The sequence below is a fragment of the Rattus norvegicus genome, chromosome 14 (genome assembly GCF_021556685.1).
Source record: "Rattus norvegicus strain SHRSP/BbbUtx chromosome 14, alternate assembly SHRSP_T2T, whole genome shotgun sequence".
Taxonomy (NCBI): Eukaryota; Metazoa; Chordata; class Mammalia; order Rodentia; family Muridae; genus Rattus; species Rattus norvegicus.
The window spans coordinates 18,843,364-18,858,385 of record NC_141547.1 but is presented as its reverse complement, the minus strand read 5'-3'; the positions used below and the strand labels follow the sequence as shown (position 1 = coordinate 18,858,385).

General features: G+C 39.5%; 1 protein-coding gene across 7 annotated transcripts in view; it reads left to right on the top strand.

Moving 5' to 3' along the window:
* Slc4a4 (solute carrier family 4 member 4) overlaps positions 1-14,663 on the top strand; it is a 450,971-nt gene extending 436,308 nt beyond the window's left edge. For 3 of the 7 annotated variants that reach the window (XM_087584437.1, XM_087584438.1, XM_087584434.1), the window contains 4 exons: positions 2,875-3,036; positions 7,424-7,520; positions 9,814-9,893; positions 10,548-14,663. In XM_087584437.1, coding sequence (XP_087440563.1) covers positions 2,875-3,036; positions 7,424-7,520; positions 9,814-9,857 — 303 coding nt within the window. In that variant the 3' untranslated portion in view covers positions 9,858-9,893; positions 10,548-14,663. The remainder of the gene's footprint in view (positions 1-2,874; positions 3,037-7,423; positions 7,521-9,813; positions 9,894-10,547) is intronic. The other 4 variants (XM_087584435.1, XM_087584436.1, XM_087584433.1 and 1 more) reach the window with 2 other exon arrangements.
* The last annotated feature ends 359 nt before the right edge of the window (positions 14,664-15,022 follow it).

The window sequence follows — 15,022 nt, the reverse complement described above, 5'->3', positions numbered from 1 at the left end:
ATGCCTATCATCTGGTCCTTATGACGTGTGTGGCTAGTCTTCTCCAGCTTTCAACTCGACATGTTGACCAGTCGTAACAAGATTCCCATGCTAACAGCTGCTTAGAATCACGTTCACTTGAGTTCAAATGCTGGCACAGGTTCCTGCTGGTCAGCAACATCCTTGAGCCACCGTGAACTCATCAGTAGGAGGGTAGCGTTGTTATTGTGCTGGGCATTGATAATGAATGCCAAGGGTATAACACAATGTCTGGCAGGCAGAAGGCACCAGAGCACGTGGTTTTTCAAGGTATTGTATAATAGAGGCATTCTAAGGAAGAATAAAGTACACTTCGGCCCAAAGAGTTGAAGCTTTTGTAAGCGTGTGAGAAAAGATGGCATTCACTAGAGGTCGAGGTTCTGAGCTGTGTGTGCTTCGCGTAATTTTCAGGATATGGCTGGACTCTGGTCTTCCTGTATACTAAGCAAGGTGAAGCGAATAACTCTTCCACACACCCCCCCAAATCAAAATGGAAAGAGAAAATGCAAGGTCTGTTTCTTGATTCATTACTGGATTTTATACCTTACTGTAATTCCCCTTCTTGCAAGGAACTGCCCACATATACTTGTTTTGTGTCAAAACTTTTCCTGGGGAGATTCAACACACAGGTGTTCTCACCCCAGATAGAAAACCTACAACAGACAAAAGAACAGATAAAACCAAAGTCCAATCTAGTGAACCAATGAGTTTTATTGGGGTTGCTTTCAGGAATATGGATGAGGTGTTACTTATAGAAACAGAAATTACTCAACGACAACTAGTTGCATTACCAAGGCCCACCCAGCATGGGAGCTGGAGCACACTGCACAGCCTGTGGACAGCTCAGCAGGCTGGAGAGTGTCTTTTCCAGGTGCTCAGCTGGTCTGAGACTCTTCCAGGCAGGTGGTCTGGGCTTGGAGTCCCTGAAATTTGGCTTGTCTGAGAGCCTTCTTAGCAGTTTAGCTCTTTGGTCTGTGAGGAACTCTCAGCTCCTATTACTTATTCTGGCTGGGAGTGGCCTAGTGAATCTGATCAGTTTTAGGAACTTCCTGGAGCTGTTTCAAGTTGTTTACCTCCCTGTTTAAGGATCTTCTTTGTAGCATGGAGTGTTTCAATCTTGGAGGAAACTGTTATATAACAACTCACCAGATAGTCCTCAATGTTGTCTCCATCCCTACAATTCTGAAAAACAAAACAAAACAAAACAAAAGAACCAACAACCATTTTTACACCATACACTTAGCATATTTTTTTTTTAAATCAACTGTGCTCGCTTCAGCAGCACATATAATAAAATCAACTGACTCGTAACAGGGATTATTATCTTATTCTGTTTTATATTTGCTGCTTACAATTGTATTTCTCCCCACTCAAGACATAGGAAAATGGTTTTAAAATTACTGACAGTTTCAAGCAAGATTATTTTTAATTGATGGTCCCTTACATACCTTTTCCCCTTTAAGCTGTATTTACAAGTTGAATGTGAGAAGTGATTCCCATTTATTTACCTAGCAGGGCTTTCTGCCTATATATTAATTTGTTAATAGCAGGAAAACGAAGCCTCCCAAAATAAATTTGAAATATATCTGATAAACTACATATTGCCTATACTAAATATAAGAAAACACTTCACTTTTATAAAGTGTATTTTCCCAGGGCTCAGCTCTCCCTTCAGCTCAGAAGTGGTTTTGGAATGTTAGTAGGGCAGATATTACTGATTTCTTCAGGAGACCAGAGCCTCAAGTATGGAGTGTAAGTGCGGATGGAGCCGACTGTCAGGTGGGAGGCCAACTCCACCACTCTGGGAGCTTGACTGTGTGTGACTTTTGTAGTTGAACATCTGGCATTAACGAGCCTCTATAGTGGAAGGGCAAGCGAGGCAGTCATACATTACAGAAAAAGTCATGTAATGGAATGTGGTATTTGTTCGCTGACTAAAGAAATTAACAGCACAGTTCATAGAACCAAAGAATGAGAAGTAATAAGTCACTCGAGGTCCGAAATGTCTGAACTGATGTCTCATTGGTTAAGAGTGCTTTTCTGCACTTACCACTGCCTATAATTTGACACCCTCTTCTGGTCTCCACCGGTACTTGCACACATTTATACATACACAGACATACATATAAATAACAATAAAATAGGAAAAAATTTCCAAGCAGATAGACTGCTTGTTTTGCGTTCCTTCTTTACTGGTACCACGACCTTGGAAAGCACAGTGTTTGTAAGCTTCAGTTTGCTCAGTGGTAAGATGGAAATATTATATTTCTTGAGTTCGTTATAACGAATAAGTGAACTGATATTGATATTGCCTAAGTGTTCAGCAAGGATCATTTAATTTAAAATAATGACCAATTTTCAGAAACCCGTACAATTTCTAAATGTTCAGTAATCAGGAATCATATGCAAGCTAATTTTTACCTTTAAGCTTTTGATTATTTTATTAAAAACTCAACGTGAGAGGAAATGATTTTAGAAAATAATTGCCTTTCATTCATATTCTGATTAAGTATGGTCATGAGGCTCTATGAATAAAACAAGGTGGGTTTTGAGTGAAACTTTCATCAAACTGACTTTCACCAAACTGGGAAGGTTGTTGGAGGGTCCACTCAGTGAGCACTTCCGTCTGGCTCTGAACCTGCGTGGACTTCTGCTGAGGTTGACGGCATCATCATCATCATCATCATCATCATCATCATCATCACCAGCACCACCATCATCACCATCACCACCACCACCACCACCACCATCACCATCACCATCACCATCATCACCAGTAGCAGCAGCAGCAGCAGCAGCAGCAGCGGCATCCCTGAGACATCCTCTGACATGCCTGTTTTCTGATTGCCTTTCCAGATCCTGGCCCTGGTAGCTGTCAGAAAAGGTATGGACTACCTCTTCTCCCAGCACGACCTCAGCTTCCTTGATGATGTCATTCCAGAGAAGGACAAGAAAAAGAAGGAGGATGAGAAGAAGAAGAAAAAGAAGAAAGGAAGTCTGGATAGCGACAACGACGATGTAAGGAACTCCCCACGTTTCCCACGTAAAGCCAGTTAAAGAGACAAACGTGGGAAATATCACTTTCATTCCTGTTCTGAGGGCTCCACACGCTCATCAGATCGACCACTCATCACACCAATTTACCCTTTGTGATTTTTAATCTCATGTTTTGTTGTGTTTTGTTAAACATTTTCCAAAGGTCTTCCATAACCAATAACATATCCGTAATGACAGAATGGCTGAAAACAAAGACACAGGACACCACATGCAAAGAACCCAATCTCATAGATGAGGGACATTTGTTCAGTAGTGCTCCAAAATGTGTTACTGTGCAGATTATAGGCTATTTGACAGAATAACTCAGTTTTTAAACAATTAGAGCATAGCGGGGACTGGTGTCGGTGATTTTTTTTTTTCTTCTGAGACTATCAGGTAACTTTCCCTGAGAAGACTGTAGCTCTGCCAGGCACTGGACCTATATCGATTTCTGCTGCTATTGATGAGATGAGATCAGCAGCATCCTTACGACATCATGTGGTTTACTTATGTCACTGGGTTCCTAAAATTAATTTGTTTTATTTGAACCAGGTCAAAGTTTTTAAATTTTATTTTTCTTGGGTATTTTATGTATTTACATTTCAAATGTTATCTCCCCCCCCCGCCCCCCACATACCATCTCCTCTCTCCCATTGCTTCTATGAGGATGCTCCCATTCCTACCCACCCACTCCAACCTCAACGCCATAGCATTAACCTAGATTGGGGAAACGAGTCTTTACAAGACCTAGGGCTTTTCCTCCTATTGATGCTAGACAAGGCCATCCTCTGCTACATATGTGGCTGGAGCCATGGGTCCCTCCATGTGTACTGATTGGTTGGTGGTTTAGTCCCTGGGAGCTCTAGTGGGGCTCTGGTTGTTCTTCCTATGGGGTTGCCAACCCCTTCAAGCTCCTTCACTCACTAACTTTGGCTAAGCGTGCCTTATCTTCAGCTGTCACAATGGCTCCTTAGAGTACATATTTTTTTGTTCATATTTTACAGATAAAATTTAGAATGATAAATGTTGACATTTTTTATTTTTTAAAAACTGAAAACATTAGCTTAAGGTGTCACTAACCAATGAAACTGTCTGTGCTTAGAGGTGCTTTAATGTAGATATTACAGCTGGGAGTGGAGGAGCCAGAGCTCTCCTGCGAGCAAATCTGTGTGTTTGCAGCTCATCAGGCTGTCTGCTTGTATTCCTCTTCTAGAACGTGGACAGAGTGCAGCAAAGGGAAGCAACAGACAGAACTGGATTTCAGATAAATTGATCCAATAAGAAAAGGCTAAATATACCGGACACATTTAGCTACGGAGAAGGGGGGGTCTGGGGCACCTTCTGCCACTGTCCTCGTCCATCTTCTGAGAAGCAGGTGGATAGATTTTCTGTTTCCAATGATGAGAGAAGAGTAGAGCGTGTGTTTACACTGCAGCAGAGATTAACGTGCTGTGTTAAAAAGAAGAATATACTCGGATGTTGTCTGGAAGTCAACGCCTGAAGTGAACATTTGGACCATCCGAGCCAAACCCCAAAGGTTGCCTGAGATATTGAAATGATTAAAGCAGTATTCAAATCTTAAATTTTAAAATAGACTCCTCGTGTCATACTCACGAACACCAGACTTAAGATCATTACACGTTGCTAACTTGGAGACTAATACCGTAAGATGTTCTCTGTTATTTAAAATAATATACAACCTTTGGGCACTGTTTTAAACTCACTCCTCTCCCCTGACAGAGGTCGGCTCTAATAAGCTCCTTAAACTAATTCCAGAGCTCTTTGCCTCATTTCTGATGGCTTATACTCATACAATGCTCCTGTCTTGGTAATATTTACAGCTTTCTGTAGGCTTTGTGTTTGTTTCTGGAAATGACTCGGGGGATGCCTTCTCTACCACATCTGGGTCAAGACGGCAGATACGTCATGTGCACTTGTTCACGCACAGTGAACACGCTTGGTCCTATAGACTATATCAGGGCAGAAGGTTCTGCATGTTGAGCACATTGTTTGAAGACTATGCATTGGAATATATCTCTTGATATTCAGGTGACATGGGGTCCGCAGTCACATGTGGCCATATTAGGACTCCAGGGCCACACTTTTTATGTTTATGGGCAGACTTGGTGAAACTTATGTCTTGTTACATTTGATCTGTTCACAGTCACTTCTGAGCCTGTCTGGTAATTAAGTCTGTAATTAAGAGGTGGCTGCCTAGGTATCTATAAGTGCTATTGTTTGGGGGAATGTTTGAAAGGAGACTTCTTCTGTGACATGGCCACGAAGGAAGGTAGATGTGGCATCCTAATTAATTTAATTTTTTGTCAGTTAGCTATATCATCTTTGTTCCCAAATGATGTTATAACTCATTACTACTGCATATTAACCATGAGGATTGAGTTCAAGGTCTCACAATGATAAAGTAACATTCTACTACTGAGACATATCCCAAGCCTCTTCCTCCTCCCTTCCACCCCCCTCCCTTCTTTCAATTAAAGATTATTTTCTTGAAATATTCAGTTTAGAGATACATAGGACCTATTCACTCCAAATATAGACTTAGAGTTAATATGGCGACTTTTAAATTAATTAGGTTTTAGTGTTCTTGTGTGGTGTATATTACATGTTGAACATCTTCCTCCCCATAGCCCTGTTCTCACTGGTCTTCCTCCATTAGTCTCTACTATCTCTACAGGTTTATTTCATGGTTTTATATATCTATATAAAAAATCTAAAAGTGATGTGAAAGAAAACATCATTTTGTCTTTCCGAGACTGACTTAATTCACTTACTATGATTATCTCCATTTGCATCTACCTTTTAAAACAACAATGGGCAAAAAAGTGTGTGTGTGTGTGTGTGTATCTGTGGTGTGTGTGTATGTAGTGTTTGTGTGTGTGTGTGTATATATATCTGTGTGGTATGTATCTGTGGTGTGTGTGTATGTAGTGTTTGTGTGTGTGTGTATATATCTGTGTGGTATGTATCTGTGGTGTGTGTGTCTGTGTGTATGTGTGTCGGTGTGTGTGTCTGTGTGTGTGTCTGTGTGTGTGTATCTGTGGTGTATGTGTATATATCTGTGTGGTATGTATCTGTGGTGTGTGTGTATATGTTTGTGTGTATGTGTGTGTGTGTGTGTATCTGTGGTGTGTGTGTGTATGTGTGTGTATGTCTGTGTGTGTGTCTGTGTGTGTATCTGTGGTGTGTGTGTATATATCTGTGTGGTATGTATCTGTGGGGTATGTGTGTGTGTATATGTTTGTGTGTATGTGTGTGTGTGTATCTGTGGTGTGTGTGTGTATGTGTGTGTATGTCTGTGTGTGTGTCTGTGTGTGTATCTGTGGTGTGTGTGTATATATCTGTGTGGTATGTATCTGTGGGGTATGTGTGTGTGTGTATATGTTTGTGTGTATGTGTGTGTGTGTATCTGTGGTGTGTGTGTGTGTGTGTATCTGTGGTGTGTGTGTGTGTGTGTGTGTGTGTGTGCTCGCGCATGTTTGTGACACATTTTTTGTCCATATTCTGCTATAGGTTAGTTCTATATTTTGCCTATTGCAAACAACACTGACACAGTCATTGAGACTTTAAAATGTAAAGTAGTAATCTTATGGAAACCTACGATATTTTGGGCTTCAGTGGTCTGTTTTAAGAAGTTCTACAACTGCCTAATTTTATCATTTTCCTGGTTATGATTCTCTACTTATCTGATCAGTCTTTTGGTTTTATTTTCTTGTTTGTTTTCCCCCCTTACGTTTAAAAAATATTGTTGACACAACAAATTGGAATGAATCCTTAATCAGAAAATAGTTTCTGGGAGTCCTAAAGTAAGGAAAGGAGACTTTAAGTTTGTAGAGAGATCCTTGCTAGTGGATGTTAAAAAGGTCTAAAGATTGTTTTGGACAGGAATGTGGGTCATGATTTTCCTGGAGACAGAATCAGAGAACACTGTAAAACAAAGCATGATTTTTAAGACCATATATAGTTTGGAAATTTTCCTGGATTTGATCTGTTTCCACAGGGAGTGTTATCCCTTCACACATACAACCACCACAGTTTGCCAACGGGGAATCTAGCTGTGGAGCGCCTCACGGTTGTGTGTGGCTTGTCGATTCAGAATCCAACTGCAGACTACTTCCCAGTCAGGCTGTAGGGATCCTCTTACGGTGGCTTGAGCCTCGAGGAACTCAGTCCCAGTAACTCAGAAGAGGAGAAAGTAAATGCGTAGAGGACTTGAGGAGTTCAGCAGCCCGAAATAATGCCTAATGCTTTAACCTTTACTAGGTGTACAAGATAGGAGGTCAGTTTGCGTAAACACCGGGAAGCAGGAAAGAGAACACATTCTAAAAACTGTTGTCCGTTTTTTTCACAGTCTGACTGCCCATACTCAGAAAAGGTCCCCAGTATTAAAATTCCAATGGACATCACGGAACAGCAACCTTTCCTAAGTGATAACAAACCCTTGGACAGTGAGTAGAACTAACCTCCTTGCATGCTTGCCTGACTGATCCACATTCTTCCCAGGATCCTCTAGGGCTGCCCTTGACTTAACTTTCCCTTACTTTGTCTCTTTTCTTTTCTGGGTGAAGATTTAAGTAATTTACTTCCTTAAAACAAAACAAAATAAAAAAGCTATCTTTTCTCTTCCTTAAGGTCTACCTCTCTTCCTTTTATTCATAACCTCTTACCCTTTTGTTCAATAATCTTTTTGCCAAGTCATCGCCAAAGTTCTTTGCTTTGATTATTTTGTTTTCAAGAACTAAACCTATAACCATGTTTTTTTAATTGTTTTTTCCCCACTTATATTTAGAACTGCAGCTTATATAGTATTACATCACTGTCTGTTATTGTTTGTCCTCCTTAGGTTTCAGTCAATCATCAAGTTTATTAAAAGAGAGAAATAATACCCGGGGTCTCTCTATGATCAATGGCTTGATTGTTAATATTTAGAATTTGGAATAGTTTCAATTAAGTTGGAAGTCAAAATATTATCAAAACTAGATTTAAGTGATATATGTTTTCCATCCCAACTTCTTCACTTCTCTTCTGTTATTTCATAATCACAGTTATAACTGTTCTGGTCTTTCCTGAGTAATAGGCTCATAGCTACATTTGGCAGTGCAACTGGATCTAAAGGGATACGGTTTTTTCACATGAGTACTCCAGGCCTGAAGTGCTTTGGAGACAATTGCTTTATGCTGCTGGGAAAGCTTCACATGGCCACTAATGTTACTACAAAGTGGACTGTCAATCACAGGGGAAAAGATAACAGTCACAAGCTATTACACTGTAGCCACCAGCCTATTACTTGAGAAAGACCAGAATGTACTATGAGAAACAACAGAGACATTTTTTATTTCTTGTATATAATATCACCCATTGTCAGTAAGAGGCTAAAGTTACCAAGAAAACTTGAATTGAAACCAATGATTAAATATGGGGACGATAGATAGCTATAGCTATATAGATAGATATCAATTTCTCAGTAACAAATTACCCTAAAATATAGCATAAACATGTATCTTTTTCTCATACTTTGAGATTAATTTTAGGAACTGTTGAGTTGGTGCCTCTGGTCCAGAGTCTCATAAGATTACATATCAGTTGGGACTAAAGCTCTGGAGACTTGGTTGGGCCTGAGGATCTGTTTCCAACCAATGGTATTGGGCAGGAAGTTTCAGTTCCTTGGCCTATAGAGATTTCTTTCCATAGAACTGTCATGGCACTGTGGCATGGTTCTCCCCAGAGAGAGCTAGGAATCCAAACAGAAGCTCTGGTGTTTTATAATGGACTGTAAGAGGTAACAGTCCATTATTGCCATAGTATATTAGCTGTGAAGACAGCTCTGTGGTCCTCTGAATCACACAGGACCATGAGCACCAGCAAATATGAATCCCTGGACATCATTTTGAGGCAGGATACCCACCCACTGGATTTAAAGGGCAAGCAACCTTGCCTTTGTTGTCCAACTTGTAAATCTTTTATTTCTATGTTTATTTTAGAATTGTTTACATATAATTTTATAATTATATAATTATAATTGTGGCCATCTTTATCAACAGAAATTAGTTAAGAATTTTGTTTACATTATCAGTTCCCCTATCATATTCATTTCACTTTTTATTTCTAGATAATGAGAAGCAAAAGAAGGCTCTAAAGGTTGTCAGTCCAGAACTTAAGACTTGTGGAAAAAAAAAACCTATGTACCAGCTGTTTGGCCTGTCAAACTCTCTTTACAAGTTAATTGACAGTTGACATAGAAGCTGATACATGACAGTTTTTGACTGAACCTTTTCTAATAATGTGGTAGTCTTTATAGGCCAAGGGAGAACCAAATTGATTAAACTGGAGTTGTAATACAAAGACCTTTAAAGTCTCCTTTCCTTTTGAATAGCGACAGCAGGACAAGACGCAGTGTTGAGTGTGGAGGGAAGCTCAAGGACATGCATGTGCTTTACAGGAGCTGTTCTAGCACCATGGCAGAAATTATGCTCTGGCTTTTAAAGGAGAAGGAGGAACTGATTTGGGCTCCATTTTGCAACTTGCATGCTTAGCTAGATACAATGTTACAATCTTCATCGACACATGCTTAGCTTGATACAGTGGTGCAATGTTCATTCACACTGTTGAAACCTGATTTTCCTACTCTTCTCAGTTCTGGAAGGTGCCTTGGTTTGCATGGAGATTTTCTCATTCACTCTAAGTTTCCATTTTCCCAAAAAGCGCTACATCGTTTCATTTGATTATTATTTTTCTTCCCAGGAGAAAGATCCTCAACATTCCTTGAACGCCACACATCATGCTGATAAAATTCCTTTCCTTGAGTCACTGGGTTTACCCAGGTAAAGGAGAGTCAGCATTTGTCTTATGCTGTGGGAAGATGCAGGAGCTGGGATGGGGGGTTGCGGGCAGTATGGGCAGAATCCCTTGTTCTCTTCTCTGGGACTTAAATAAATAACCCAGCACTCACCCCAGGCTTTGCTGATGGAAAGCATTTGAAAACAGCTGAGCTTTACTCTTACGAATAATGAAAAGTTTCAGTGCCATTAAGTTAATGAGTAGGATCTTGTGATTTTTATTGTCGTGCAGGGTAAGTGGAGTTTCCTGGTAGCTTTCTTCAGTATTTTTCTTTCTCTCTAACAAGGGTCTGAAAAATACAAGTCCTGTCTGAGCCCCAGAAAACCGGACTGTGCATGTCTGGGGGTACCGGTCTTAGCCCTTTCTTTTTAACAATATTATCCACATGGTAGTTTCATTTTGTTTATTTTGGGACTTTTTTAATATATGAAATCTCGGGCATTTTTTTTTGCTGGAATTTACTTTCATTTTCCTACTTGCATTCATTTAAAAAGTCCCTGTGGAAGGGTTAGGCATTAGATGGTACAGAGTGACACATTTTGAATGTGCCCAGTGCATAAGCTTTGCAGAGATGGTCATGAAAAGTGTATTTACTCCCTGTTTCATTCTTTTCTGTTTCTCTCTCTGTCTTGCTTTAGTCCTCCAAGATCTCCAGTGAAAGTCGTGCCTCAAATTAGAATAGAACTTGAGTCTGAAGACAACGATTATCTTTGGAGGAACAAGGGAACAGAAACCACGTTGTAACCTGTTAGTCATTCTCAAAACTGACAGTTCTGTTGTTAACTGTTCTAATTTTTTTTTTGTCTATGTATTTTAAAAACTTTTGTTTGGTCACTGACTGAATAATACAGTCACTCTCTCTGCTTCTCTCTTGCATAGGTAAAAATCAAGACAATAGTGTCCCTTTTCTTTAAAAAGAAAAAAAAAAGCATTTGAGGGTCACATTCTTGAGTTCATGCATTCAGATGTGTCCTCTGACATGTAAATCCCTCTGTCACAGGAGACAAACACAGAAACCGCTCTTGTCAAGCAGAGATCAAATGTGTTAAGAATTTTTGTACCACCTTTTATGAAACTATTGAAGGACTTATGACCCAAGCTTGGAGCTGTGCTTACTGGCTTGGCTCTGTCTGGTAGAGTAGCCCTTGACCTCCAAACAGAGTCCCTTCCTGCTTACAGAGTCCCCAAGACTGGAAAAGTGCTGCTACCAACCTGCCCTTGCTCGCCAACCCTGATTTTAGAGTTATCAAAAGCAAAAAACACTAAAGGTACTTTGCTCCCTGTAGAGAAACCTTTGTCATCTTGTAGCAAGTGCTGGAATGTCCCTTTTCCTATGCAACTTTTTTTAACCCTTTAATGAACTTATCTGTTGAGTACATCGAAGAATATTTTTCTTCCTAGATTTTGTTGTTTAAATTATGGGGCCTAACCTGCAACTTATTTTTTGTCAATTTTTTAAACTTTTTTTTAATTACTGTAAAGAAAATGAATTTTTTTCCTGCAGCAGGAAACATAGTTTTGAGTAGTTCTACCTCTTACCTGTAGCTGCCAGGCTTTCTGTAAAAAATGTATTGTATATAATGTGATTTTTACACACGTGTGTGCACATGAGTACGCACACACACACACACACACACACACACACACACACACACACACACACACCACTCTAGGGTAAGCCAGAAGGCTAGAACAAATTAAAAGAAAAATGAAACACCATGTTTCTAAGAATCTGTTGGGTTGTCAGATTGTCCCTGCCCCCCCCCCTTTTTTTCCCAAAATAATTGTAGCTGTTTTGTGAAGGAATCTGGGGAGGAGAGAGAACTGTGTGCAGGAGGGATAACTTCTGCTGTGGGGATGGTCATGCTGGGAGCAGATACTGGTGTGTTACACGTCGAACATCCTACAAAGTATTGGTAGGGATTTCCTCATTTTAATAATTTGTGTGTTTGTGTAAAAACTCTGTGTGTGGTTGTTGTACACCTGTGCAAAGCCAGATGGAGTGACAGTAACCAGAGGGCAAAGCTGTCATGCTTCTTGTGTCCATTTTTATAAAGTCCAAAACCACTCATGAGAACTCTATTAGGGGCCAAGAAATACATTGTGTAAATTCAGGTGAGCATAGCTTATTACTCAGATGTCAGTCAGCACCACAGATACAACAGTCCGGATCTAAAATATGAAAGCCATAAGAATATTAACAGCCCTGTCACATACCTGTAACATGGTGTAGGAATGCACATAGATCTGCGAAGAAAGTTTAAAGTGCTCACTTACATGCACTCTTAGGATAGGGTTATTGGACCACTCAGAATACGTGTATGTGTGTGTATCTATGGGCTTCAATAGACCGAGTTGAAAATTAGACCTTTCTTAGGCAAATTGAGTGTGGCATTTGATTGCAATATTTTTAGTAAGTTCTATTATATACCAATTATATATTGAGATGATAATTTGGATGGGGAATCCACACTTTTGGATTTGTGTAGCAACAGTTGTGATATATATTCACTGGGAGAGATTGCTGGGAGAGTTAGAGGAACAGAAGGGAACCACTTGCTCTCACTGGTTCTGTGGTTGGTTCTTAAGGACTCCCACCTTCTTACGTGAACTAAAATATAGTCCTGCTCTCCTGAAAATTTGATAAGAGTTTTATTATCCTGTTAGATGTAACTTTTATGGCATTTGGTCATCTTGAAACTTTAGATTTTAGAGAAATTAGGCATGAATGACCCCAAGATTTTTGTTGTTGTTGTTGTTCAATGATAGCATCAAATCACGTGCTATTTGGTAACCCCTCGAATGATACATTTTTACATCGCATTTGTCTTGAGGGCTATCCTTAAAATGGGTGTTGTGCATTATCTGGTTTTCTCTTAAACCATGTAAGGAAATCTTACCTTTTCTACGATAGACACAGCAGTAAAATATTTAAAAGCATGCATCGTAAATGCAGTCCATATATATATTTTTTTTCTAATTATGAATCAAGTTTATGTAGGGACTCATGGTCCTCCTCTTACTTAGCCCCTGGAGTAACTCATTAGTTCTTGAGTAGATCTTAAAGTTATCTCACCCAACGAATGTTCCCCAGTCTGTGACTGGGGTGGATGGTTAGTATTCACGGAATGAACATAAAGCCATACCTTACATTTGCTACAGGAATAGTTAACAGCAAGTGCTCTCATTACCGCCATAGCACCCACACTAACAAGCGGAACCCCAAATCTCTATGGATGCACCGTCTTATCTGAATCAGGCTGAATTCGCATATTGGCCACTAACCAAACAGATTTCATAGTGGTTTGGTTTTTAGTAAACTGGACACAAATGAAGCAACGGATTCTTTATAATGTCTTTCTACCTTCCTTCCTCCCTGGATGTGAATCGGAGATGAGTGTTTCTCGAAGCAAAGACTCAGAGTTCTTGTCCAGGAGTACTGTGGTAGTGCAAACTGGCTGGGAGAAAGAAGATGTGCAGGCTGAGCCTGTTTGTCGAAACATCGAGGCCTCCAGTTGGCAGAAACCCTGGGAGATGCTGATCCTTACCTACTGTGTGCAGAAACTACTAATCGTTTTGTATGTCAGAGGCAGTGTTGTTTCAGCCTCTCCTGAAAAAGTCGAGGGGTGGGGCTAGGAAGTACTCGTTTGAGAAGACATTAACCAGACCATCCTTCTTCTCCCCCACCTAAGAGAAAGGGCTGTTTGTTGTCAGTAATCTGGCTTATGTGCATTTGGGGCACATATAACAATACACACAGAGTAAATCCTTTGTCAGTTACGTGTTGCTGTTTAATATAGCAAATGACTGTCTTCCGTGTTTTTGTTTCTTTTATTTTAACTGTGTTAAAGTACTTGAAATGTATTGACTGCTGAGAATCTTTAAAAACAAAACCATATGAGTTATATTACAGAGGTTGGCGTTGACCAGGAATGGGACAAAGTTTTCTTCAATTTTTTTTTTCATACCACTTCACAATTTTGGTGCAAGGACCTGAGATTTTCTCCCTTATGTTCTGTGATATTTGTCCATCTGCACTCACAGCATGAGCACGAAGCCCAGTTGGTACGAAGTGAGACTGGAGACAGAAGACAGCCTTGGGGAGTTTTCCGATGATGACTTAATGGAGCTTCCTGGTAGCCCGACTGAAAACCCTTCTGTAATATATGTGAATGGGGCAGGCTGTGTTTCGACCAGAGATTTGGATCTATCTTATTCCTGGCTCATTTCATTGTGCTCTGTGGATACACACAAGAATCCTGAATTCTGTTTCCTAGGCAAATACTGAAACTCAGGGCTAAAGTCACCCAGTGAATCCTTAGAACCTGAAGTAACTTTGTCCCAGGCCTACAATGTGCATCGACTGCAGAGTCGCCTCCTTGCAGCCAAGTTCACGGCTGGAACATATCCGTACACATTACGTTTCACAATCAGTACACACTTTCAGGTAGTCTTATTTTTATTCTCTTAAGTCTTTATTAACTTTGGAGAAATGAGGCATCTTTTTATTTTAAATGAAGTAGGATCAACATGGTGGAACAAAATGATAAAGAACAGAAAACATTTCAATATATTACTAATAATTTTTTTTCCAATATGAAACCTAAAATTCCTATAACATAGTATTTTACAGTTTTATGAAGCTTTCTATTGTGACTTTTATGGAATTAAGAGATGAAGAAGATGAGATATTTTAGCATTTATATTTTTCAAAATTAAATGTATACTTAAAATAAAGTAACTTTATGCATTTATGAGTGTCGAGTGCTTCTATTCAATTCTTTGGCTGATTGCTTTATTTTGTTCCTTTGGGTGCTGTGAACACGAGCAAAAATATGAATGAATGAGAGCTCCTGTGTGGCAGAAAGATACAATAAGTGCTCATATATATATATATATATATACACACATACATATATATGTATATATAATGACTTCTACTTCTATGACTTCTAATATTAAATGTACATATATAATATTATATATATACATATATAATAGTATGAGTAATATATCTTAGTGTTAATGAGATGTTCTTGTCCAAGGTTCAAAATAAATTCATATGGAATAAGGACAATTAGAGTAGTTTCATGGAAAAATACTGCCTTTTTTC